Source organism: Schizosaccharomyces octosporus, assembly GCF_000150505.1.
Source record: "Schizosaccharomyces octosporus yFS286 unplaced genomic scaffold supercont6.1, whole genome shotgun sequence".
Taxonomy (NCBI): domain Eukaryota; kingdom Fungi; phylum Ascomycota; class Schizosaccharomycetes; order Schizosaccharomycetales; family Schizosaccharomycetaceae; genus Schizosaccharomyces; species Schizosaccharomyces octosporus.
This window is the reverse complement of record NW_013185619.1, coordinates 995555-1017728: the sequence shown is the minus strand read 5'-3', so window position 1 is coordinate 1017728 and position 22174 is coordinate 995555. Positions and strand designations below refer to the sequence as shown.

General features: G+C 37.3%; 9 protein-coding genes across 9 annotated transcripts; 4 read left to right on the top strand and 5 right to left on the bottom strand.

Moving 5' to 3' along the window:
• Window positions 1–220: 220 nt before the first annotated feature.
• Window positions 221–1464, bottom strand: SOCG_03072 (xylose and arabinose reductase). Its single transcript, XM_013161560.1, has one exon. The coding sequence runs from the start codon at window positions 1247–1249 to the stop codon at window positions 422–424; it is 828 nt and encodes a 275-aa protein (XP_013017014.1). The 5' UTR covers window positions 1250–1464; the 3' UTR covers window positions 221–421.
• Window positions 1465–1868: 404 nt separating this feature from the next.
• On the bottom strand, window positions 1869–5614 carry SOCG_03071 (karyopherin Kap104). The gene is made up of 2 exons (XM_013161559.1): window positions 4838–5614; window positions 1869–4746 (listed from the first exon to the last, which is right to left on the bottom strand). Exons 1-2 carry the CDS (start codon window positions 4943–4945, stop codon window positions 2110–2112), a joined length of 2745 nt encoding a protein of 914 aa, XP_013017013.1. The 5' UTR covers window positions 4946–5614; the 3' UTR covers window positions 1869–2109.
• An 88-nt stretch (window positions 5615–5702) lies between these two features.
• On the top strand, window positions 5703–8696 carry SOCG_03070 (alpha-glucoside transporter Sut1). Its single transcript, XM_013161558.1, has 6 exons — window positions 5703–5778; window positions 5921–6429; window positions 6482–6506; window positions 6563–6583; window positions 6643–6948; window positions 7001–8696. Exons 2-6 carry the CDS (start codon window positions 6292–6294, stop codon window positions 8200–8202), a joined length of 1692 nt encoding a protein of 563 aa, XP_013017012.1. The 5' UTR covers window positions 5703–5778; window positions 5921–6291; the 3' UTR covers window positions 8203–8696.
• Window positions 8571–10506, bottom strand: SOCG_03069 (membrane transporter). The gene has a single exon (XM_013161557.1). The coding sequence runs from the start codon at window positions 10141–10143 to the stop codon at window positions 8731–8733; it is 1413 nt and encodes a 470-aa protein (XP_013017011.1). The 5' UTR covers window positions 10144–10506; the 3' UTR covers window positions 8571–8730.
• A 700-nt stretch (window positions 10507–11206) lies between these two features.
• Window positions 11207–13576, top strand: SOCG_03068 (5-aminolevulinate synthase). The gene has a single exon (XM_013161556.1). It carries the CDS (start codon window positions 11759–11761, stop codon window positions 13433–13435), a length of 1677 nt encoding a protein of 558 aa, XP_013017010.1. The 5' UTR covers window positions 11207–11758; the 3' UTR covers window positions 13436–13576.
• On the bottom strand, window positions 13467–14502 carry SOCG_03067 (uncharacterized protein). Its single transcript, XM_013161555.1, has 3 exons — window positions 14380–14502; window positions 14132–14295; window positions 13467–14060 (listed from the first exon to the last, which is right to left on the bottom strand). The coding sequence occupies exons 1-3, from the start codon at window positions 14405–14407 to the stop codon at window positions 13992–13994; spliced, it is 261 nt and encodes an 86-aa protein (XP_013017009.1). The 5' UTR covers window positions 14408–14502; the 3' UTR covers window positions 13467–13991.
• Window positions 14503–15167: 665 nt separating this feature from the next.
• On the top strand, window positions 15168–18436 carry SOCG_03066 (GARP complex subunit Vps54). The gene has a single exon (XM_013161554.1). The coding sequence runs from the start codon at window positions 15297–15299 to the stop codon at window positions 18135–18137; it is 2841 nt and encodes a 946-aa protein (XP_013017008.1). The 5' UTR covers window positions 15168–15296; the 3' UTR covers window positions 18138–18436.
• A 150-nt stretch (window positions 18437–18586) lies between these two features.
• SOCG_03065 (exopolyphosphatase) lies at window positions 18587–19770 on the top strand (the record flags this gene model as incomplete). Its single annotated transcript, XM_013161553.1, has 2 exons — window positions 18587–18716; window positions 18758–19770. The coding sequence occupies 2 exons, from the start codon at window positions 18587–18589 to the stop codon at window positions 19768–19770; spliced, it is 1143 nt and encodes a 380-aa protein (XP_013017007.1).
• A 2-nt stretch (window positions 19771–19772) lies between these two features.
• SOCG_05046 (queuine tRNA-ribosyltransferase) lies at window positions 19773–22094 on the bottom strand. Its single transcript, XM_013162390.1, has 7 exons — window positions 21878–22094; window positions 20990–21817; window positions 20640–20936; window positions 20446–20595; window positions 20319–20405; window positions 20194–20269; window positions 19773–20149 (listed from the first exon to the last, which is right to left on the bottom strand). Exons 1-7 carry the CDS (start codon window positions 22057–22059, stop codon window positions 19838–19840), a joined length of 1932 nt encoding a protein of 643 aa, XP_013017844.1. The 5' UTR covers window positions 22060–22094; the 3' UTR covers window positions 19773–19837.
• Between the last annotated feature and the right edge of the window lie 80 nt (window positions 22095–22174).

Genomic DNA, 22174 nt, shown 5'->3' with positions numbered 1-22174 from the left:
GATTTTCAAGTATTCTAGAATTTGTTCGGTGTTGGGCGGTAATGTTTGGAAGCAAGGTAGTGGTGAATGGTAGTATGAACTCAGAGAATAGTCATCAACAATTGTTTGTAAACAAGATACATAAAGCTTTTATTAAATGCAGAACTTTACATTTAAAAAAGGAAAAGAAAAAGGTATATCCTAAAAACAGATGAAGAGATGCACACGAATTCTTGATTGTAAACACAATTGTTATTTTCAAAATCACTCTCAATACTCATTTACTTTACATTTGCTATTGCAGTCTATACTAAATAAATCATAAAATCATAAGTCAATTTCATTAAAGCGTCTTGGCATCACAAATCTATAGGGTTGTTGTCTGTAAGCGTAAACATCTTTATTTCTCTCCCTGTAAGCTTTGAAGCAAGAGAGAGTCAATTTAAAGAGGCGAAACACATGGGTTCCAATCAGAATGATAGTCTTCATCCAAATTGTATAATGTATTCATTTCATCATTGGAGAGTTCAAAGTCGAAAACTTCACCATTACCCTTAATACGAGCGGGAGTAGAACTCTTTGGAAGAACGATGTAACCACGTTGGAGAAGGAAACGAATCATAATTTGAGCTTCAGTCTTGTTGTATTTGTTGGCGATGCCAATTAATTGCTTGTTTCCAAACTTTTCACCATGTGCCAAGGGGGCATAGGCAGCCAAAGCAATGCCCTTCTCCTGGCAATATTCTACTACCTTGCTTTGAGAGCAGAATGGGTGAAGCTCAATTTGGTTGATGCAAGGAACAATCTTGGGATGATGATCCAACAATTGTTGAATGTGATGAGGACCAAAGTTGGATACACCAATGGCACGAATCTTACCAGCTTCAACAGCTTCTTCTAAAGCCTTCCAGGAACCGAGACGGTCTCCATAGGGAGAATGAAGCAAGAACAAATCAATGTATCCTAAACCGCAAGCCTTGACACTGCTGTCAATGCTTTTTAGAGTAGCAGTGTATCCAGCCAAGTTGTTAAGTTTACTGGTATACCAAATGTCTTCACGTTTGGTGCCAGTATCCTTCATAAATTGAAGGATGGCTCTACCACAGTCTCCTTCGTTGAAATACATTTGAGCAGAATCAACATGACGATAGCCACACTGTAAAGCAGCATATACAGAGTCAAAGCATTTAGAACGGTTAATCATATAAGAGCCATAAGCGAATTGAGGGCACTTGAGGCCATTATTCAGCTTCAAAAAGGGTCCTAACATTGTAGATTTTATGCTTTCTTGAACTCGTAAAATAATTTAAGAGAAGTTCTTTCAATTGAAAATTTCTTTTTGACAAGAGCCAGCGGAATTCGAGTATTCTAACACGTCTAAATACACCTTTTCCTTGATGGATTATGGTGATTCCATGCAGCGATGACCCTATATATATATCTGCTCAGAATCGTTAAATGAGCTTACATGGAATATTAGTGATAAGGAATCATGAACTATGGTTCTTTACGTAGGAGTTTTCGGAAGGAATGATGTTTTCTTTCTCGTTAACCAAATCTTTCATGAAATTTCGATCCGATGTAATGAATACTTCAATATCATACTAATGCATATTACTACGAGTTAGTATATCGTATAATCGTGAAATTCAATGAGATGGTAGCAAATAATAAAAAAGCAATTTGAGAAAGCTTCCTCTTGTTTAGTTTAGTTCGGCTTTTTTTTTCTTTTTTTTTTTTTATGAGTAAACTGCAATGCAGTAGTCCATCAGAAGTAATTATACATGTGCATATTGACAGCAGCAAAATACAGTGCAGTGATAGCTTCTTACCTTTGTATTCAATGCTGCTGTCTACTGAACAAAAACTTTCATCGGTGAAAACAAACGTAAACAAAAAAGTGTTTTATTTATTATCTCCACCTATTGTCCTACATAGTAAATAAGAATTACAAGAGGCCTCTTTCAGAGTCTCTATTTACCATAGTGGTCCTCTTTCTCGCATAGAGCGAATTGACTATGCAAAAAAATTCAAATATACCTTATTCCTATCATTAAATAATGAATTATTACTTATTCCCAAATGTTTATGTATACTTGACCATTTAGCGGCCTATATGCAGCTCCTTTTCTATACCCCGTAACGTAATTGAATTTGTGCCATCATATCCGGCGAGGCTTGCCATGCTGCTTTTCCATTAAACATTTCAATAGATCCTTGCAAGATCTTTTGGAACATATCTTGCAATTCCATCGAAGGCTTCTCATATTCCGCAACGCATGTAACAAACATGGGAAGAAGATATGATAAGGATTGAGGGTTACATGCCAGTATATTGCAGAACCCTCTAAAGGCGGAATCTTTTTCTTCATTTTCACCGATAGTCTTGATAATTTCAAACCATGGTTGGTAAAATAGTTGTAAATGGGGAGCAACTAATTCAGGATTATACATGCCTAATCTGCCAATGGTTATGGCAACATTCTCCAATACTGTGCTGTTGGCTTTTCCAGACTGTATAATACATATAAGACGCTCCAGTAGAGGTTTTACCCATGGTTGCATATCCTTACCCAGTTGTAAAGCCATTTCTCCAGCAGACCAGATGGCATTGTTAGAAGCACTGACGTGCAACAACGGCATTTGCATTTGAGGCAACATGTCTAGTAAGAGTGCATCACAATAGGGACGAATTTGGTCAAAACAAAACATACACATGTCTCCTAGTAAAGCATATGCCGATTGACGAACTTCTGCAACTTCATCTTTAGCACAAACACCAATAATTTGTCCCATAGGAGGATCGGCTTGAGCAATTAAAGGTGCAATTTGACTTCCAAGTGCTTGGATGATACCGCTAATCAAATCCAACGTTGTGACCAAGAAATCCCGATCGGGAACGTCAATCGAAGGGTCAGTTTGAGAAGCGTCAATCAAATATAGCGTGTTGTGGAGCATTCGGAAAGTTCGAGCATATGTCTCCGCTGCAAAAGGAGCAAATCCTTCTTTAAGAGCCACGGCTACCGATGAAAGACATTCTAATAATGGGAAAATATTTGGGTCATCTTCACTAATTGTGGACCATTTTTGAAGCAAAGGTGGCATTAAGAGTTCAACATAACGCTTTTCATTAAGTACTGGACCAACATAATCAGCAAGTGTTTGAACAGCATCGTATAAAATGAGTAAATTTTTCCTTTGGTATTTTTGAAAGGCAAAAGCAAAGTTGGTTAAAATAGGTTCCAAAAAGGGTACCAAGGTATGTCCGGCTTGTTCCTCCAAGATGGCAAAAGCAGAGCAACCAGCTTCTTGAACCTTTTTATTGTTATCAACAACCATTCTAAGCAACTTTTCTATAAGGGGAATAAAATACTTTTGACGATCAACCTCGGAATCCAAGCAAGTTGCCCAACTCGAATAACGGCCAAGAGTCCAACATGTAATCGTACGAACCAAAGGCTTATTGCTATCCAAAAGGGAAAGCAAGTATGGATAAAGCTCCGGCAAATATTGAATCATTCCATCCATGCAACCTTCTGCAATAGCACCCAAGGCCAACACACCAGCCTCCTGGATCTTCCAGTCAGAGCTCATTAAACTGTCCTTCAAATGAGGAAGAATAACCTCAAGTAACTTTTGGCTCCAGGAAGCGGATAACGCATCGAGAGCTGCAGCTGAACATTTCCTTAAATTCCAGTCCATGAAGGCATCAGCGTCTTCATCGTCATCATCAAATTCGTCGTCATCCTCATCTTCCTCCTCAAGTTCATCAAATTCGTCATTCGCACCTCCTTGACGGCCAGCAGGACCTTCCGTATCCATGGTTACACGAGACTTACCCTTAGCATGCTGAGGACGGATATCTTCAAGTCGATCTTCGACATTGTAATCATCGGCATCATTTCCAAGGAGTAAAAGGTCCATATCAGAGTAAACCATACCACGAAGAAGCATTGGGACAATTTTATCAAGATACGGACCCAAAGAAGAGCAGAGATCTGGTTGTTCAGAAATGGCCAACCAAAACTCACAAGCCTCCAAAGCAACAGTCTGGTCCATATCTTGAGTCGAGTAAAGCATATACTCCACAATGCTACCCAAGGAAGGTGCAATCTTGTCGGGACGAACATCCAGCAAGTAGACAAGAGCTTGACAAACATTCTTGCGAACGTTTGGAGAAGTATCGGTAGCCAAACTGTAACAAGTCTCGAGGAAAGTATCAATATGAGCGTAGAGAGACTGACTTTGAATTAGAAGGAATTGGTTGAGGCAAAACAAAGCATCAGTACGAATCTTTGGATTCTCGTTGCGGGCTAATTCAATAAAACGAGGAATCATAAAATCGAGAGGACGCGTTCCGTCAAAGTCTCTATCTAGTTCACGAGCAGAATCTTCGCAGATTTTTGTGAGGGCACTGAAAGCACCTTCTTGAGTGGTACTGGGTGTCGAACCGGAAAGCATATCCATTAACTGCGGAAGAACTTCGGGCCATGTACTGACCCCCCATCGACTAATCAACGTAGTAATAACGTTACCAGATATACCACGAATCAAAGGTTGAGAGTCACATAAACCGCGTACGACTGTAGATTTTGTATAATCCAGACTTTGTAATCCGTGCGCAAGTTCAATATTTGAAACACGAAGGTTATTTTTCAATAGTAAACCAGCAGCAGAACGAATTGGAACGCTCAGTTCGGCACCGTTAATCAAGATACAGGCAAGATAATTATTAACGTCAGGAATATCCTTGGTTTTTTCAAGTAACTATCAAAAGTTGTTAGATTAACTTAAAGCCAACATACAAGTTCTAAATAAGTGAAAGTCCCGGACTTTGACTTCTTTTCTAATAACATACATTCAAAGCAGCTGCTCGGGTCTGTGAATCTTCAGAAAGTGAATTTTTTATCACTTCTGAAAGTTGCAACAGGACTTGTTCCTGAAGAACCCATGGATTGTCCCCCATCTTTTCTTGTCCAGCGTTCTAGTTGTTGGTAGAAGTTTGCTTCTGGAGGGGGGATGAAAAACAATTGTGGATCACTAGTACTATGTCGTAGAAGTATCTTTCATTATTATTTTTTTGTAGTGATTAATAAAATATGTATATTCAATTCTTAGCGATCCCAAAGGACTTAAAGAGTTCAGGTATTCTATTAAAATTTCACGACGTAAAACAGAAGATCCAACGAAGGAAATCAACTAAATAATAAATAAAAACTACTATTAAAAGCATGCTCATGCTTCTTTGTACAACCTATACCATTCGTTTTATAATCCAATCTTGTACAATGCCTGCTTTTGGGGAAATATGTTTGTCTTCTATTTCTAATGATCACGGGAACCAAGTCTTCCACTCGTATAACAAGTACTTGCCATAATAAAAGTAATTTAAATAGAAAAACAAATAGAAAAACAAAAATACCTGACCAAGATTTCTCTCAGAGAATACAAAGGTCGATTGTTTTGCGTGTTGCACCTTTATCCAGCAAAAGGCAATTTTACAAAATCGTAGTGTTTCCTTAATCAATCTATAAGAAAGATAAAAGAACTACTTAAAAATGTTTTCTGAGTGTTTTCATTTTTTCCTTCAGTGATAAATTTTTTCGTGTTCAATTGTCGTACATATCGCTATAGTAATACTGCGTTGTGTAAAGCACTTTAAAGAATGGCTAACCATTTCCGTATATCTGTACGTCAGTGTTACAGAAATTAATTGTGGAGAAATGGTAGCCATCTTGAAACCGATTCCTTCGCATAAAATTCAAGGTGTATAGAATTCTTTATATTCCGTAGTTTAAGGTAAGTTTTACTTTACTACATTGAATAAAGAAATATGAACCGTTCTTCTTTTTCAATGGCAGGTTCTCCGTGGTTGATTTCCATAACGGAATGTTTACAGAACATCTTTGATCGCAAAGATATTAACAATTCATACGTTTAGGGAACTTAAAATTGCTTTCATTCGTTTTTCTTCTTTGAAGATATAACCTTGGGTCGTTTTTATACCGGGTAGTGTGTTTCATATTCTCATTACTAGCATTGATCAGCTTCTTATATGGTATTTTGACAATTGTTCATTTGCTTTTTCAACCAATATTATACAATTGCCTGATCTGTTAAGGAAATTGGTAATATACATTAACAATCCCAACAAACAATTGTTTTTCTTGTTCGACCTTTCTTAGATTTCGTGTCCTTCGAGAAAACACCCTTTTCAAGCCTTATTGTCGCTATTATTATTGAATCTTTTTCTGTATTGTTGATTTGTACTGGCGTCACCTAAGGTTCCTTCTTTTCGTGTCTTTGCTCAAAATGTCTAGCGAGCTTTATCCAGAGCACTCTCATCTGTTAAGAAGAAATGATGATGATTCAGATAATGTTGACATAGAAAACCCATATAAGGATCCTGTTCCGCAAAGATCAACATGGTATTTAATCGCATTAACGGTGGTATGTTAAGAATTTATTTTTTAACCCATGATTCGTACTAACTGTTAAATAGTCCCTTTTAGGTGTTCAGTTGACCTGTATGTTATTGAAATTTTCGTATTCTTATGAGTGTTGCTAACATGTTTTATAACAGGGTCTGTTGAGCTTGGTTATGGTAAGTACAGGCTATATCCTAGGTATATATTTATATACAATTCCTAACATTTACAATAGGATCTCCATATCTATTTTCTCTTGGTCTTCGAAAAGAATATACGTCCATCATTTGGATCGCTGGTCCATTGACAGGGATTATTATTCAACCAATTTCTGGTATACTTTCGGATCGCTTTCAGTCGAGACTCGGACGAAGAAGACCTTTTATGCTAAGTGCTAGTCTACTAGGCACGTTTAGCTTATTTTTAATGGGTTGGGCCCCATATTTGAGTAATTTATTCTTTGAAGGCACGGTTGCAAAGCGTGTAACCATCGGTTTGGCAACATTGAGTATTTACCTTTTAGATATCGCTGTGAATGTTGGTATGTTATTTCTTTGAGTTGCTTTCTAAGGGTTTGTCTAACGTTTCTTCAGTCATGGCTAGCACTCGATCCCTAATTGTTGATTCTGTCAATTCGGAACAGCAGCATGATGCAAATTCTTGGGCCGGAAGAATGATCGGTATCGGTAATGTTTTCGGATATTTACTAGGATTCCTTCCTTTGTACCAAATTTTTGCTTTTCTCCATATTACTCAACTCCAAGCCTTCTGTACAATGGCCTCAATTTTTCTTTTAATGACTGTTGGTATTACATCCTTGGTCGTTACTGAGAGATCATTTCCTACTTCTGAGAAGGACCAGTCAATTGCATCCGAAATTTTTGAATTTTTTGGAACCATGAGACAAAACATTTCAAGCCTTCCTGAATCTCTTCGAAAAATCTGTTATGTACAATTTTTTGCTTATTTTGGATGGTTTCCATTCTTATTTTACATAACAACTTACGTTGGAACTTTGTTTTTAAGGCATGCACCCAAAGGCCATGAAGAAGACTGGGACATGGCAACTCGTCAAGGATCGTTTGCCTTACTTTTGTTTGCAATTGTTTCTTTGGCTTCAAATACCGCTTTGCCTCTTCTTCTTGAAAGCGGTAATGACGATGAGGACGATGATGATGACCAGTATCCAATAGAAGAGAGCTCTAGAGCCTACATGAGATACTCCCTGCCTGAACATTATATACCGAGAGTTTCAGAAGAACCTAGTGAAAGGTCATCCTTAAGGTCTGGGCCTACAGAGGTTCCCTCGTCTGCTCCTCCCTCTCAATTGCAAAGAATGATGCCTTCTAACCGTTCTATTATTAGTACTTTTTCTACAAAAGTGCAGATTAAGGGGCTTACATTACCAATATTATGGCTTGTTTCTCATTTGTTGTTTGGTACCTGTATGCTCAGTACTTTTTTCTTGGGCACTTCGTGGGAAGCACAAGTGATGGTCGCAATTTGCGGTTTGTCATGGGCTTGCAGTCTTTGGATTCCATATTCACTTTTCTCTTCGGAAGTTGCAAAGCTGGGTTTGCGTGAAAGCAGTGGAAAAATGATTGGCGTTCACAACGTCTTTATTTCAGCCCCTCAAGTCTTGAGTACGATTATTGCTACAATCGTTTTCCTTCAGTCAGAGGGAAGTCATCGTGACAAAGACGACAACAGTGTCGCTTGGGTATTAAGAATTGGAGGATTGGCAGCATTCGTAGCTGCTTTTCTCTGCAGCAAACTTTTGTCCATCGACTTTTAAGTACGATGAGAAGACAAAAATGAACCTGAGTATTAAAGGTTTCCTGAAAATACATTGTTCTTAGTCTCCGGTTGTGTTAACTGTTTCAAAATGAAAAACAAGACTAAACTTGTATTATTATCTCTAATAGCACTAGAGCATGATGCTATTATGTTTATTTAACGGATCATGATTTACAACAAAATCTATCCTATTCTTAATAATTTATTCGACCTATATGTAACACGTTAACACCAAGATACATATAAGCATATCATTTTATGATGTATTATTATGATACTGTTACGTTGGAAGAGAAAGAAATGAAGAAATTTAAGAATGCAAGCCGCATGATAGGAAAACAAATTACCAAGAAGAAACAAAAGAATTCCTGCATTTGCGAGGTCAATAGAGCGAACGTCTTTGAGAAAGATGAAGTATATATATTAATGATCCCATCTATATAACATAAAGAATATCAGACTAATAATCCCAAAGAACTTTGTTGAAAAAGCGGCTAAATAATATAAAGAAAACAACAGAAAGGAGTTACCCAATTTTGACTTTTGCAGTCTTCCAAATTGAAAGCATAAAGATGGTTGTCAATGTATTTAAAGCAAGTAACGTAGCTAAAAACCCTTGAGAAGTAATTACACGAATTGCACCTCCAAAAACAGGACCAACAGTGTCTGCAGCAGCTATGCTAATCTGAATTACGACGCTTGCTAGCAAATGATGGTCTGGGTGAAGCTGTTTAGTAAGAAGAGATACAAGAGGCGAAAAGGCAATGGAAGTTCCAAAAAAGACAAGGGTAAACAAAGTGAAATAAAGCTGGAGGTACTCTTTATGGATTTTGTTGACAATTAGATGAACGGCGACTGATACGACCGTAATTATAATACCTATGAGTGTAATTTTTCGATCTTCTATCCACCTTGAAAGGAAAGAAAATAGAAGGAGAAATGGAATATCTATAAGGCAGGCAAGAGCAAGGAAGTTACCCGATTGAAAGGGGGAATATCCGTAGAGGTAATTGGTGTAAATGGGGATGGAAGCTTGGTATGCCTCCATTGTAAAAAAACAAGAGAAAGCAATATATCCAGAAACAACAATTTTTATAGTAGAAGCAAGATTTGGACGGCGATGTGCTGTTTGGGTTTCAGAATTAGTATGGGGAGCATCGGTTCTTGGAGGAACAGGAGGAATATCGCAATCGGCATCGTAATAGAAAATGGAAGAAAGAATTAATAAAGCCGCCCAAAAAAATGATAGTAGCCAGTTACCAGAAGTGTATTGATTCCATATAGCGTTGTGAGAATGGGAAGAAGCCTTTGCCATCAAACCACCAAGAAAAGGACCAATTGCAATTCCAGCAGTTTGCATAATTATATTGAGTGTGCTCATAAAAGTCCTGTATTTTGGACCAACCAAAATTCTGTCGGACATGAACTTTTTATGATACAGATACATGACACATGCGATACCTAGAATGATTCGGCTAACCAGGATGAGGGCGATGCTTTTGGCTTTGAAGGCGAGGGAATAGAGAATATGTCCAAGGATTGCTGTGACACATGAGCATAAATAGGGACGCTTGTAGAAGGTAAACCCATTGGCGGATTTAGGATTCGACAGTAAGAGCATAGGATATAAAGTGACAAGGGCCGTGATCATCGGAAGACCGATAATGAGACCAGACAGAACTTCGCTTCCTCCTAAGACTTTTACATAAGTGTCAGAAGTGGGAATGACGATTGAGAAGGAAATTGACAGAACCAAATTATTCATTAGCATGAGTGCTGCACTTATAGCAGGGGGTTTCCTATCGGTAGAATCCGATTGTTCAGTAACATCGAATGTTTGTTGAGTGAATTCATAACCTTGTTTCTCTGTTGATTTTTCATAATTCTCGGGTCGCTTGTCAAATTTGTCTATAATCTCTTCTTCCAATTTTAGCTCCATTTGACGTAGGTAGAGATGATTTACGTTGCGAAATTTCTTCTTGCGCCCTTTTCTTTCTCTTTAAAAAATACCTTTATAAGGAAAAGAAAAGAAAAAGAATAATAAGAAACTTACTTTTAAACCTTCAGTTTTTGTTTTTCGATTTTGAATTTTTTTTATTTCTTTTCTCTTGATATGTGTCTGCTGTTGGGTAACACTTGTTTTTGTCTTTGGATCTATACGAAGCAAACAAAAAAGTTTCCTAGATGAAAAGTAGAGCAAGTAAATAAACCTTTCTAAACCTTTATGAATACGAATATGAATATTAAATACTTTCAAACTACTCGCGCAACGACTGTTTGCTATCACACAAGTTTCACTTTGTCGTACTTGTTAATTATTTTTTTTTTTTGTTGTTCTTCTCTACTTTCCTCCTTGGTTCAACGCAAACATATATATATATATAATATAATGAGTTGCTATCGTTGTCATCATAGTTCCATCAAATTGCAATCTGACATTTGGAATAAATCTATAGATAAGTAGAAAGACAATTTTACATGAATAAGAGTTAGGAAATGCAAGTTTCAATGGAAGCATTGTCGCGAGTTTAGCCATGAGCAAGAAGGGCAGGATCACATCTCATAGATTTGCAAACGAAATGAATTCTTTCATTTATTATCGCTGTTGCTAGTGCTGTTGTCATTGACATTGTTATAGCTATTGCTTTTCTTTACTTTTTCATATGGAATCCTAGTTCGCAAGACTCGACTCGTTTTTACATTGGAAAAACTGACCAGAAGACCATCTAGTACAAGGCTTTTTCCAATTCTGCTCACACCTTACCTAACCTAACCCAACCCATTCATATTTATATTTATATTAATATTCATACATAATAGTTTCAACATAGAGAATACTAGACCAGACACCATTCAATGGATTTATTGCAATTCTGAGTAATCATGAAATAATTGTACATATCATTAGAAAACAAATCTTCTATAGTGCTATACTATATTGCTATATTTAAATATTATAAATCCTAAAAACGAGTATTTTTTTTTTCTTTTCTCTTTCAATTGATTTTTTCTTTTTATTTACATCTTAATTATCCAGTTTGTTGGGACTTGGTGTTTTTTATGCTGGCGCCTATTTGTCGCTTATTCACCAGTCATTCCCATACAGAGTCGAGCCAATGTTACAAAAGCTATTTCACGTCCATCTCCAATTTACCTTCTCCACCACACACAAAAGGAAAAAGTTGGAAATATCTTGGATTTTTTCACAAAAAACAAGTTACATTTCAACAATTTAATTCATTTGAAAAATATAATCACTTGCTTTTTGTGTTTTTCCTGGTTTTGATTGATTCCTAAAAAAAAGAAGAGCTTTCTAGAATCGTTGGAGGAAAAGTTTTACCTTGCACGAAAGAAAGACTTGATATTTTGAAATAAAAGAAGGCTATTATTGATATAATTGTGTTATTACCGCAAAAATCCACAACATCAACTCCTAAGATTTGATTTAGCATTCCTTCTTTTCCACAAAAAAAAGAGAAACGGAATTTGTTCTTGTTTTCCTTTACTTTTTTAATATCAGTTTGCTAAACGTTAAAAGACCATCTTGAAAAACTATGGAACGCGTCGTGAAATTAGCTACTAAGCGTTGCCCTTTTGTCAGCAAGACTGACGCTTCCACCCTCCGCAGAATGATGGGAGCTGGTTTGGTTCGCGCTGGTGCCCATTGTCCCATTATGGGAGGAGCCCTTCCTGCCGGGGACGGACATGCCCTTACTGGCAAGCGTGGATTCAAATCCCAATCCAAGCACATGGCAAAGGAACCTTCCTTGGAAGAGATCCATTTGAAAGCCGGTGTAAGTGACCGTAGCGCTGGCATGTGTCGTCATGCTCAAGCTGTCAAGGAAGCCGCTATAAAACCCAACGAGGTTGCTTCTGTTCATAAAGAAACACTTCCAAGTGGAGCTCGTCAAACTTATGGAGTTTCCCCCGCCGGCGCCCCCAAGTTTGACTATGAAACCTTCTACGAAGAGGAAATCCAAAAGAAATTGCGAGATAAGTCGTATCGCTATTTCAACAACATTAATCGCTTAGCGCATGAATATCCTCTTGCTCACTTGGCCGATCCAAACACCCGTGTTCAAGTATGGTGTAGCAATGACTATCTCAACATGGGTGGGCATAAAAAGGTTAGTGATGCCATGCATCGTTGCATTGACAAGTACGGAGGAGGAGCTGGTGGCACTCGGAATATCGCAGGGCATAACCAGCATGCTATGCAGTTAGAACGATCGATTGCCGACTTACATTTGAAGCCCTCTGCCCTTGTTTTTGGTAGTTGTTACGTTGCAAACGATGCTACTCTTTCTACTCTTGGTAGAAAACTGCCAAACTGTGTATTTCTCAGTGACGAAATGAATCATGCTTCTATGATTCATGGAATCCGTAATTCCAGATGTGACAAAATAATCTTTAAACATAATAATCTCGCCGATTTGGAAGCCAAGTTGGCCTCTCTTCCTCTCAACCGTCCAAAGGTAATTGCTTTCGAATCCATTTATAGTATGAGTGGAAACGTTGCTCCTATTTCCGAAATTTGCGACCTCGCCAAAAAATATGGTGCTCTCACTTTCTTGGATGAAGTTCATGCTGTCGGTATGTATGGTCCTCGTGGTGGTGGTGTTGCTGAAGAAACCCCTGGTTTGTTGGACAAAGTCGACATTATCACGGGAACTTTAGCCAAATCTTATGGTTGCGTTGGTGGTTACATTGCTGGGTCTTCTCGTTTAGTTGACATGATTCGCTCTTTAGCCCCAGGCTTTATCTTTACTACTTCCTTACCTCCTCATGTTATGGTTGGTGCTCTTACAGCTATTGAGCATCTCAAAACTTCTAATGTTGAACGTGAACAGCAACGTTCTGCTGTTCGCCGTGTAAAGCAATCCTTGTCGGAAATTGGAATTCCCGTTCTTTCAAACGATACTCACATTGTTCCAGCTATGGTTGGTGATGCTGAATTAGCAAAGCTTGCTAGTGACTCTTTGTTAAATGAACATAATATTTACGTGCAAAGCATTAATTTCCCTACTGTCAATGCCGGAACCGAACGTCTTCGAATTACTCCCACACCTGCTCACAACACCGAGAAGTACGTTCAAAGCTTGACTAATGCTATGGACCAGGTATGGCGTAAATACAAGGTTAGCCGCTTGGATGGATGGGCCAGTCGTGGCATTGATGTAGGCCGTCTTTGCAAATTTCCTGTTCTTCCATTTTCTACCTCTGGTCTGTAAGTTAGTTTACCTATAATACCAGTACATTAATGAGTATACTTTGATGTTCAAAGTATTACTTTTATACACAACCAAAATTGCAAGAGAGATACATTGTAGAAATCGACATAAGTAAGGAAAATTAAAATAGTAAAATTTAAGGATAAGAAAGGAGACTAAGTCCAAATATCTTGATATTTCTGAAGGCAAAATCATTTCATAACTAAATTATAAAGGTCTTTGTTCACATTAAAAGAGATGGAACTTTAAAAACGGTTTCACAAACTGATGAGCAGCTCTGTTGTGTGTAAACATGTGACTCATCTGAAACACTATATACAAAGGATCTTGCTATTTCGTGCGATATAGAAAGAAAAATAAAGTATTATACGAACAGCATCGAATTAAACGGAAAGGAAAGCATGCTAGTTGTTACATCGATGGGAAGTCAAAAATTGTCGACCGGGGGATGAACGGAAATGGACCCAAATTATCTTTCCAATACTCCCTGAAGGTTTCGGTTTTTACAAAGAACAAAAGGATTCAAATGGAGAAGAAAGGAGGGAAAGATTTTATTCTACGAAAGTTGAACACGGTTTTGATACCGAGCAACCAACACTTGAGACCCGCAAAATAAAAAGAAAACCTAATAGAAGAGTTAAAACTTGTACAAGAGAAACAACAAACAGTTTTAAACCAAAAAAAAAGGGTACTTACAGTGTAGATTACGACAGCGCCGATGCAAGTTTTAGCAACTTGAGATCCCGACAAGCCACTACCAGCCAAGTCATGCATTAAAGCTTCAGCTTCAATTGCAAATAAGTATGAAAGGACAGAGAGAAAGATAATTCCAATCAATGACAAGCCTGTGCAGCCTTGGGCTATACAATCATTAGCAAATCAGTATAATGGAAAGCACTTGAAACCAAACGAGATGGATTCATTCCCTACAGACATCCACCTACCTAAACCAGCGCTCACCAGAGGTTTCATACTGAATCCTCACAATTCAAAAATTATATGAAAGAATGAAGAGACAAAAACAAGAGCAGAGTGAAAGAGCCGAGGTCAACCCTAGCGAAAGAAAGAATGGGAAATTGCGATGAGATAGACTGATCATTAAATACGCTTACCGAAGCCTAACGACGGTGGTAAAAAGCATTCCACAGTGGTTAAATATACGAAATCATTTATTAAAAATATATAGAGGATTTAACGAGAGTCTCTTAAATTAAATTTCCGATATTCTTTTTTTACGCTAAAAAACAATCAAATGTTCAAAGGGTTTGTTCTGTACATGTTTGTATTTGGTTGCTAGAGAGTGCTTTTCTAAATTAGAACAGAGTGAATAAAGTAGGGTGGATTTTTAATCCCTATTTGCACGTTCCTTGGAATGCTTATTTTGAATACTTAATGGGCAATCGTTAGAAGGCTATCTAAGCAGAGGTAAAGAACACCCAAGATCATCTATTCCAAAAATAAATTTATAAAATCAGATGCAAGCCACAAAACGAAGAGTCTCTGCTCTGTTATTTCGTGGAAATGCAACGATTTTATTGTTTACTTGATTATTGTATTTTATCAGATCATCTATAGCTATGAAGAAGTTCAACGATTACAGATCACTAAAGAAAATGAAAACCAAAATTCGCTATCCGGTGTTCAGTAGGAATTGAAAGTTATATAAAATATATACTTTTATAGCTATTAGAATCCTCTTCTTGTGTGCTCTTTCATATACCTTTCAGCTAAAATTCTGTTGGGTGTTTTACGCAAGTGAACAAACTTCAGTATATACACTTGGGATTTTGAGCTACCCTATTACTTAGACAATTGCAGTTTATTGTTTTAAAAAGCGAAAACCGCCTTTAAAAAGGCCTTGATGGACGAACGCTCGCTTACTCTGTCATCTTCTTACAGCTATCCTTCAACAGAGACTTCATTTCAAGTTCCTGTGTCACAGACTGCGGATCCCACTTCGTCAGCGTTATCCTTCAAGTCTCTTTTAGAAGATCCTGTAAATCCCTGCTTCCCATCGTACACGCCGACTCGAACGGAAATCACTCCTGTTGCCCTTTCTCCCATTCCAATAGTTCCAAGTCATGAGTTTCAACCTTATTTGCACCAAATCTTTCAGGAATACGCTCGTTATTCTAAGCAGAAACAAACTAGCTTTCATCGCCATGTAGAACGTCAAACTAAGCGCCTTAGCCATAACTCTAGTCCAAGTGTTTATGAATCGCTCGCCCGTCGCAATTCCATGTCGACGGCTCGAGGTGGGCTCAAGAGCGAGTCGTCGTATCCATCATCGAATTCAGAAACCATCACATTTGACCGTGAAGATATACCACCTCCTACTCCGAGTGTCGTGGAAAATTTCCCTCTATCCACAATTCCGTCTGTTTACTTTCAAGACGATTTCAATCTAGACGATCCTCAAACCTTTGACATTGCAAGTGAACATGTTGATATTACGCAAGCTGGAAATGCCCAACATGCTAACCGAAAGCTTCTATTAAATAATTCCATGTTGCAGGAGAAAATTTCTTGGTATTTGGATATCGTTGAACTTCATTTATTACATGAGATTGAAAATGCCAGTGATAGTTTTCCCATTATTATGGAAAATCTTAAAAGTCTTAAAAATCAAGGTACAACCTGCTTACGAGATACCCATAATTTTTTGGAGAACCTCCATAGAATAACAAAGGCTCGTGATGAACAACGAGAAGCCATTTTCAAGCAAGAGCAGTCCTGCTCACGACTTCATGACTTAATCCAATCTCTATCATTTTTGGAGTCAATCTTCACTCTGGGCGATCAAGCTCGTCAATCTGCCCTTGATGGCCGTTTCTTGAATGCAATTAATATAATACATTCCATTTATTCTCAACTAGAGTTAAAATCTAAACAAGAAGGAATATCTTTTAGCTCTTTGCCGGCCGTTACCGAACTTTTAGAGGACCAGCATTCTCTTTACAATACCATCTCGCAAACCGTGATACAGAAATTCCCCGAAGTCCTTATTCAGGATTTACGCGATTTTTCCTCTCAGAAATCTTCATCCGATTTATTAAATATATACTTGAAGAAAAATAAAAAGCTAAGTGAAAACACGGATCCCCTGCCTCTCGTTACGGACATTCCTCCCGATTTTATAACAAGGTTGGAACGATTCATTGATTGTCTCCTCCTTACTGATGGTCTTCAATCTGGTTTAACTATATTTAAGACCTCTGTATTTAAAGAAATAGAATCTCTCATTACACAAGCCTTTGCTAAGCTGAATTCTCTTTACGGAAACGCCGATCGTCGAAGTATCAGTACCACGAGTCTTTCCAGTTTATCAAATTCTTCTTTTCATTCCTTACCGGAAGGATCCAGTGATAGTAAATATATCGCTGATTATTACGACACGCTCACGACAGTTTATCTTACATGTTTGGAAGTTTTACGTCGATTAGGACAACAACTGAAACTTTTAATCGATATTCTATCGAGAAAAGACGAAGAGCAGTATCATTACTCCATCGCTTTAAATGATTTAATGACGGCTAGTGCCGAAGTAATTCTACAAAAATTAACCCACATAAATAGCGTTTACTTCAATGCATCCACCAAGACTTCTGTACAGGAGACTTTGAAGTTGTTTACTTTGCATTCTTTATTCTATAACGAACTTGAAAATTTGTGTGGTATCACACAAAATAATTTTATGTCTATTATCATGCAAGAACTGCAAAAATGGTTTCAAAACGATCAATTGAGAAATATTCAGCGCCTTGCTTTAGAGTATGAAAAGGAGAAATGGGAAGCTATTTCGGTAAGCCCGGCAGTACAGAAAATGGCATCTCGTATTGACCAATGTCCAATGGATATTCCTAATAATTGGGTGTTTTTTCATGAACCAAGTATAGATGACATGAAAGACTCAACTGGAGAAGGTGAGTCATCTATGTCGGATACTTGCACTCTTCAGAATCAATCCATTCATATGGTCAGTGCGTCAGTTCGTTTGCTTGAATGCTTGGATCAATATGGCCAGCTGGTTTTTAATTTTCCAAGACTCTCCCATGATTTTTATTATGGTATAATAGACCTTCTGCGGACTTTGAATTCACGAGTGTACCAGTTAATCCTTGGAGCTGGAACTGTACGATCATCCGGGTTGTCTAGGGTATTAGGAAAGCATATTGCCTTAGCTTCACAGACAGTGACTTTACTTCAAACATTGTCAACATCCATGTTCAAATTCCTTTCAAAACATTATGGGATTAAGCAAACACAAGAATTACTATCCCTTGAAAATGATTTTAACTTGCATCATAACCAGATTACTGAGAAGTTTATTGCTCTCATGAGAGAAAGATCAAACTTCTGTTGTGGTCAAATTATTACGGTTGCATGGGATAACGAAGAGCCTCATGATTATATGAAAGACCTTATAAAAAACTTGTCCAAGTTATATAAAGTTTTGCATCGCTACTCTGAACCAGATTGTGCTCGAGTCATTCCGGATGTCATAAAGATGTTTGAAGACAGACTACAGTTGGAATTGACAGATCCTGCGCAAGATCCAACAAAATGGAATGGTATCAAAATAGATTTGTCATTCTTTTACGATTCATTATCCAGCAAGTGTGGTTATGTTGGAAGCCCGGAAGTACTCGAAAAGTTTGAACGTGCCGTAGGGCAAACTGCCTCGGATAAAGTAACTACATGATACGAACAAAGAAACAATTTGATGATTTTCTTCATTGAAAGAGATGAAGTTGCTTAAACTTTTTTCGTTATTGCTCCTTTTTATGTTTCATGGTATGCTATAATTTTTCACTAATGCGTTTCCTTGGATTCAGAAAAAGTATGAAGACAGGAATTGATGAATTTGGATAAATATATAAAATTTATTTTATGTCAGTAATGATGATTTCCATTCAGTATTCACAGACCCTACTGTGTTTCCAGTATCAGCGAAAACATAAGTTACACATTCTAAGCATCATAATGAAATCTTTATATAGAAGTTTTTGATAATGAATTATTATTTTTTAAGAAATTAACTTGAAATTCGCTTGATACTATTTTATTTGCAATGATATAATAAAGGTATATGGTTCACTTTTCTGTCATCCACTTTATTTATAACTGACTGCAACTTTCATATCGCAAGCGATGACAGTTCCTTCTAAATTGGCGAAGTTATTGGAAACTAATTGTAAACAGTATTTCCAAATAGCATCTGATATTTCAGCTAGTCTTCAGACGAAAAAATTGACTTTTGTCAGCGGTAATGAATCTGCAGGTATGTAGCATGTAAGTTACCAGATTATTGACGTATTCTAGATTTGGATAGTTGCGCTACTTCCATAGTTTACGCCTACTTCTTACAACATAAACACCGTGAGAGGTGTGTTGTACCTTTCTTTAATATTCCTAGGAACGAGCTTCGTCTTCGTCCAGAGTTGGTATGTCTCCTCGACATGCTGAAGATACGTACTGATAATGTACTATTTCTTAATGACATTGCGGCAGCTCCTGAACGACTCAGTTCGTCTCCTATTCATTTGGTTGATCACAATACACTTGACCGTGAAGAAGTAGGTAAATTTAAAAAGACTGTCGAAGGCATAATCGATCACCACAAAGATGAAGGAAATTATTTAAATGCAAACCCAAGAATTGTAAAGGAATGTGGCAGTTGCTCAACTCTGGTAATTCAATACTATATGGACATCCTAAGTACTCTTTATAACACAGAAGCGACTCGAATGGAAGCTGAAGCTATTTCCGTGTTGGCACTTGGTCCTATATTAATTGACACTGGAAACTTGAAAAATGAAAAGACTACGGAAACCGACGTCGAGGTAGCAAATCAGTTATTCAAGTTCGTTCCATCTGGGTGGAATCGTGATGAGTTTTTTGGTTGTTTAAAGGAAAAAAAGGGAACGTATAAGGGATTTTCATTTATGGATCTATTACATCGAGACTTGAAACAATACGCTCCTGGAAATGTGTCCATATCCTATCCCAGTATTGGAAAAGGAATTGATTGGATCGAAGAAAAACGTAGCAATTGGCAACAAGAGTTGAAGGATTTTGCTGAAAAAAAACAAGTGGACCTCGTCATAGTTGGTCTTTCCTTGAGTAAAAAAGAAGAGTTTCGTCGTCAAATGATTCTGTATAAACGAACTAAGCAAGGAGAATCATTTGCTGATAAGTTTTTGGAGAAAAATAAAAACAGCTTAGGATTAGAGTTTCTTAAAAACGTTGAAGATAACACTATTAATGTATTTAACCAAAGAAACTCTGCTGCTAGCCGTAAAAAGGTAGTACCAATGATTATGGATAGTATCTAAAATTCTTTTGAATGAAATAGTACAATAATTATTTTTTGATGTAAGTTTACTAAACAATTTCTATAAATTACTCGAAATCACTGTCTTCCGATTCATTTTTTGTATCTTTGAAACCCATAATCGACTTTTTTCCCGAAGAGTTATTTTCCTTTAACTTTTCAATCGCCGCCCACTTTAACAACCAAAACTCTAAAACCGGCGTATCAAAATCGTCATTATTTCCCAAATCAGTGAATCCAATCAGTTTACTAACTAGTTTTGCATCAACATAGCAAAGTATTACAGGTAATACTTTTAAGCCTAATTTCAACGCGAGAAATGGAGCATTCGCTGCTTCAATTCTTATAAACTTTGTTTCCCAATGATTTTTAGAGATTTTCTAAATACGTTAGCAGCTTTTCGTCAGGATTTCAAATCTATTACCTCAAGATGAGAATCCATAATTTTGCAGCGTCTAAAATCAGGATGGAAAAAGTGAATAACCACACGTTTTGAGGTTCTACATAAAAAAGAGTTAGAACGATTGATTAATTCAAAGAACAACTCACGTGGTTATATCCATCACTTCTCTTTCGCTTTCAACAGTTAAATACTGCATATGACCTTTCTCCTTAGCAATAGAGACTCTTTCAAATCTTTTACATGTTAGCTATCATTTTTAAATGTTTTTCATACTCTTCTTTCAATGATTGCAACCGGCTTTCTCGATAAGCAGTGTCATCAATATCATCAAGCTCAGCGAACAAATCTTCTTCTAATTCAGACACACTTTGATTATCGCTTAAAGCGGCGTAGTTATCAGCGAAATTACTAACGGTTGTATCCCTGCCAAGATTGTAAGCTACAATTGAAAAGGCAATGGACATTACATTTCAGGTAATTCAGACTCTTGGAACCCTTGAATACTTTCCTTTTTCTTGGTCGTGTGAGATGTTTCAGCGTCATTGGTTTCTGATTTCAACTGAACCCAACTTGGTTTGTTTTCCTTGGGCTGAACATCAGTTAAATCCATTTGATAGCCTCGCTTTCGAGGACCCAGACCGGTAGTGCGAGGAAAGTTGGGTGAATATATTTTCTCAAAAATCTCAGTATCACGCAAAAAGTTTCCAGCCTTAATAGAATCTCTGATTCCAGCAAAAAAATTATGGAACACGTGAATGTTATGTCTTTGTTTGAAAGTTAAGTTAGTAGTGATATTGTAAGAAAAAAAAAAACATACTGTTGTACCATAATCCAGCCAACAAGTTCTCGTGCTTGAAGTAAATGGTGAACGTAAGCCCGACTATATGACTGGCATGTATTACAGCTACATCCAGGCTGTAAGGGAGAAAGATCGGTAGCAAAACGGTTATTCCACATATCCCAAGCAAGCTCTAATTTTCTATTCAGCAAATTTTCTACAGGAGCAGGAAAGGTAAAGGTAAAAGCTATACCAGAGTCGGAAGCTTGGTTTACTAAATCTGCCATTATTATATCAGCACCTTGGTGAATACTTTGTAAGATTGCCAAAGGAGTTAGCAAAGGACGAAGAAACAATTTTGGATAAATAGATAAATCAGAGGGTATAGATTGCAAATCTCCATAACATGCCAACCCCGTAATATGTTGTTTGTAATCACTTTCCCGAAAGCGTTCTATTAAAGGAGTTAAGTAAGAAGTTTCAACGTTTGGGACTGGAAAGAAAACTTTTACTTTCTCTGTAAGCTCGTTGTTTTGCAAACTTGAAAGCAACTCATTAGTCCAGGTAATTGACCTTTCAGTCATTTTAGGTTTCCTCTTTACACCAGGGACATTTGATGGATTGTCATTCAATGCAATGGCTATTTCAGGGCGAAGTTTCGTGATTGCCTTCACGTAAACTTCATTTGTCAATTTTCTCAATCCACTCGAGGTAAGAATTTCAATATTTTGAGGACCAGCAGAAACAGAGGGAAGTGGAATACTTCTTCTAGGAGCTATTAAGATAGATTGAGATGGAGTCCCAGCTACCCACTTGTCTATCTCACCGTCTACAGTGAAGATAGGTGACTTTTCTAATAAATCCAAGCTGTTTATTAACAAAGATTAGAGCTGCGAACCTATAGAATCTAAATTATAAAATACTTACGAATCTTCTAATCCAAAATAGACAATAGGAACTTCATTGTCATTTATGTTGTCAGGTGTTAAATGAGGAATTGTTCCTTTTGAGGTAGGGAAAATAAAACAGGGAGTCTGAAGAACTTTGCTTTTTAGCGAAACGGAAGATATTCGGGCACTGGAAGGATAGCAAGCGTTTAAAGCTGCCATTGAGAACGGTTTGGTGTTTGCTGCGTTGGGGAAATACTCTAGCTCTGAACGTGTGCTACACATACACTTTAAAAATCACTATAATTCAGTAGTAAACAAGGACCTGAAAAAGATT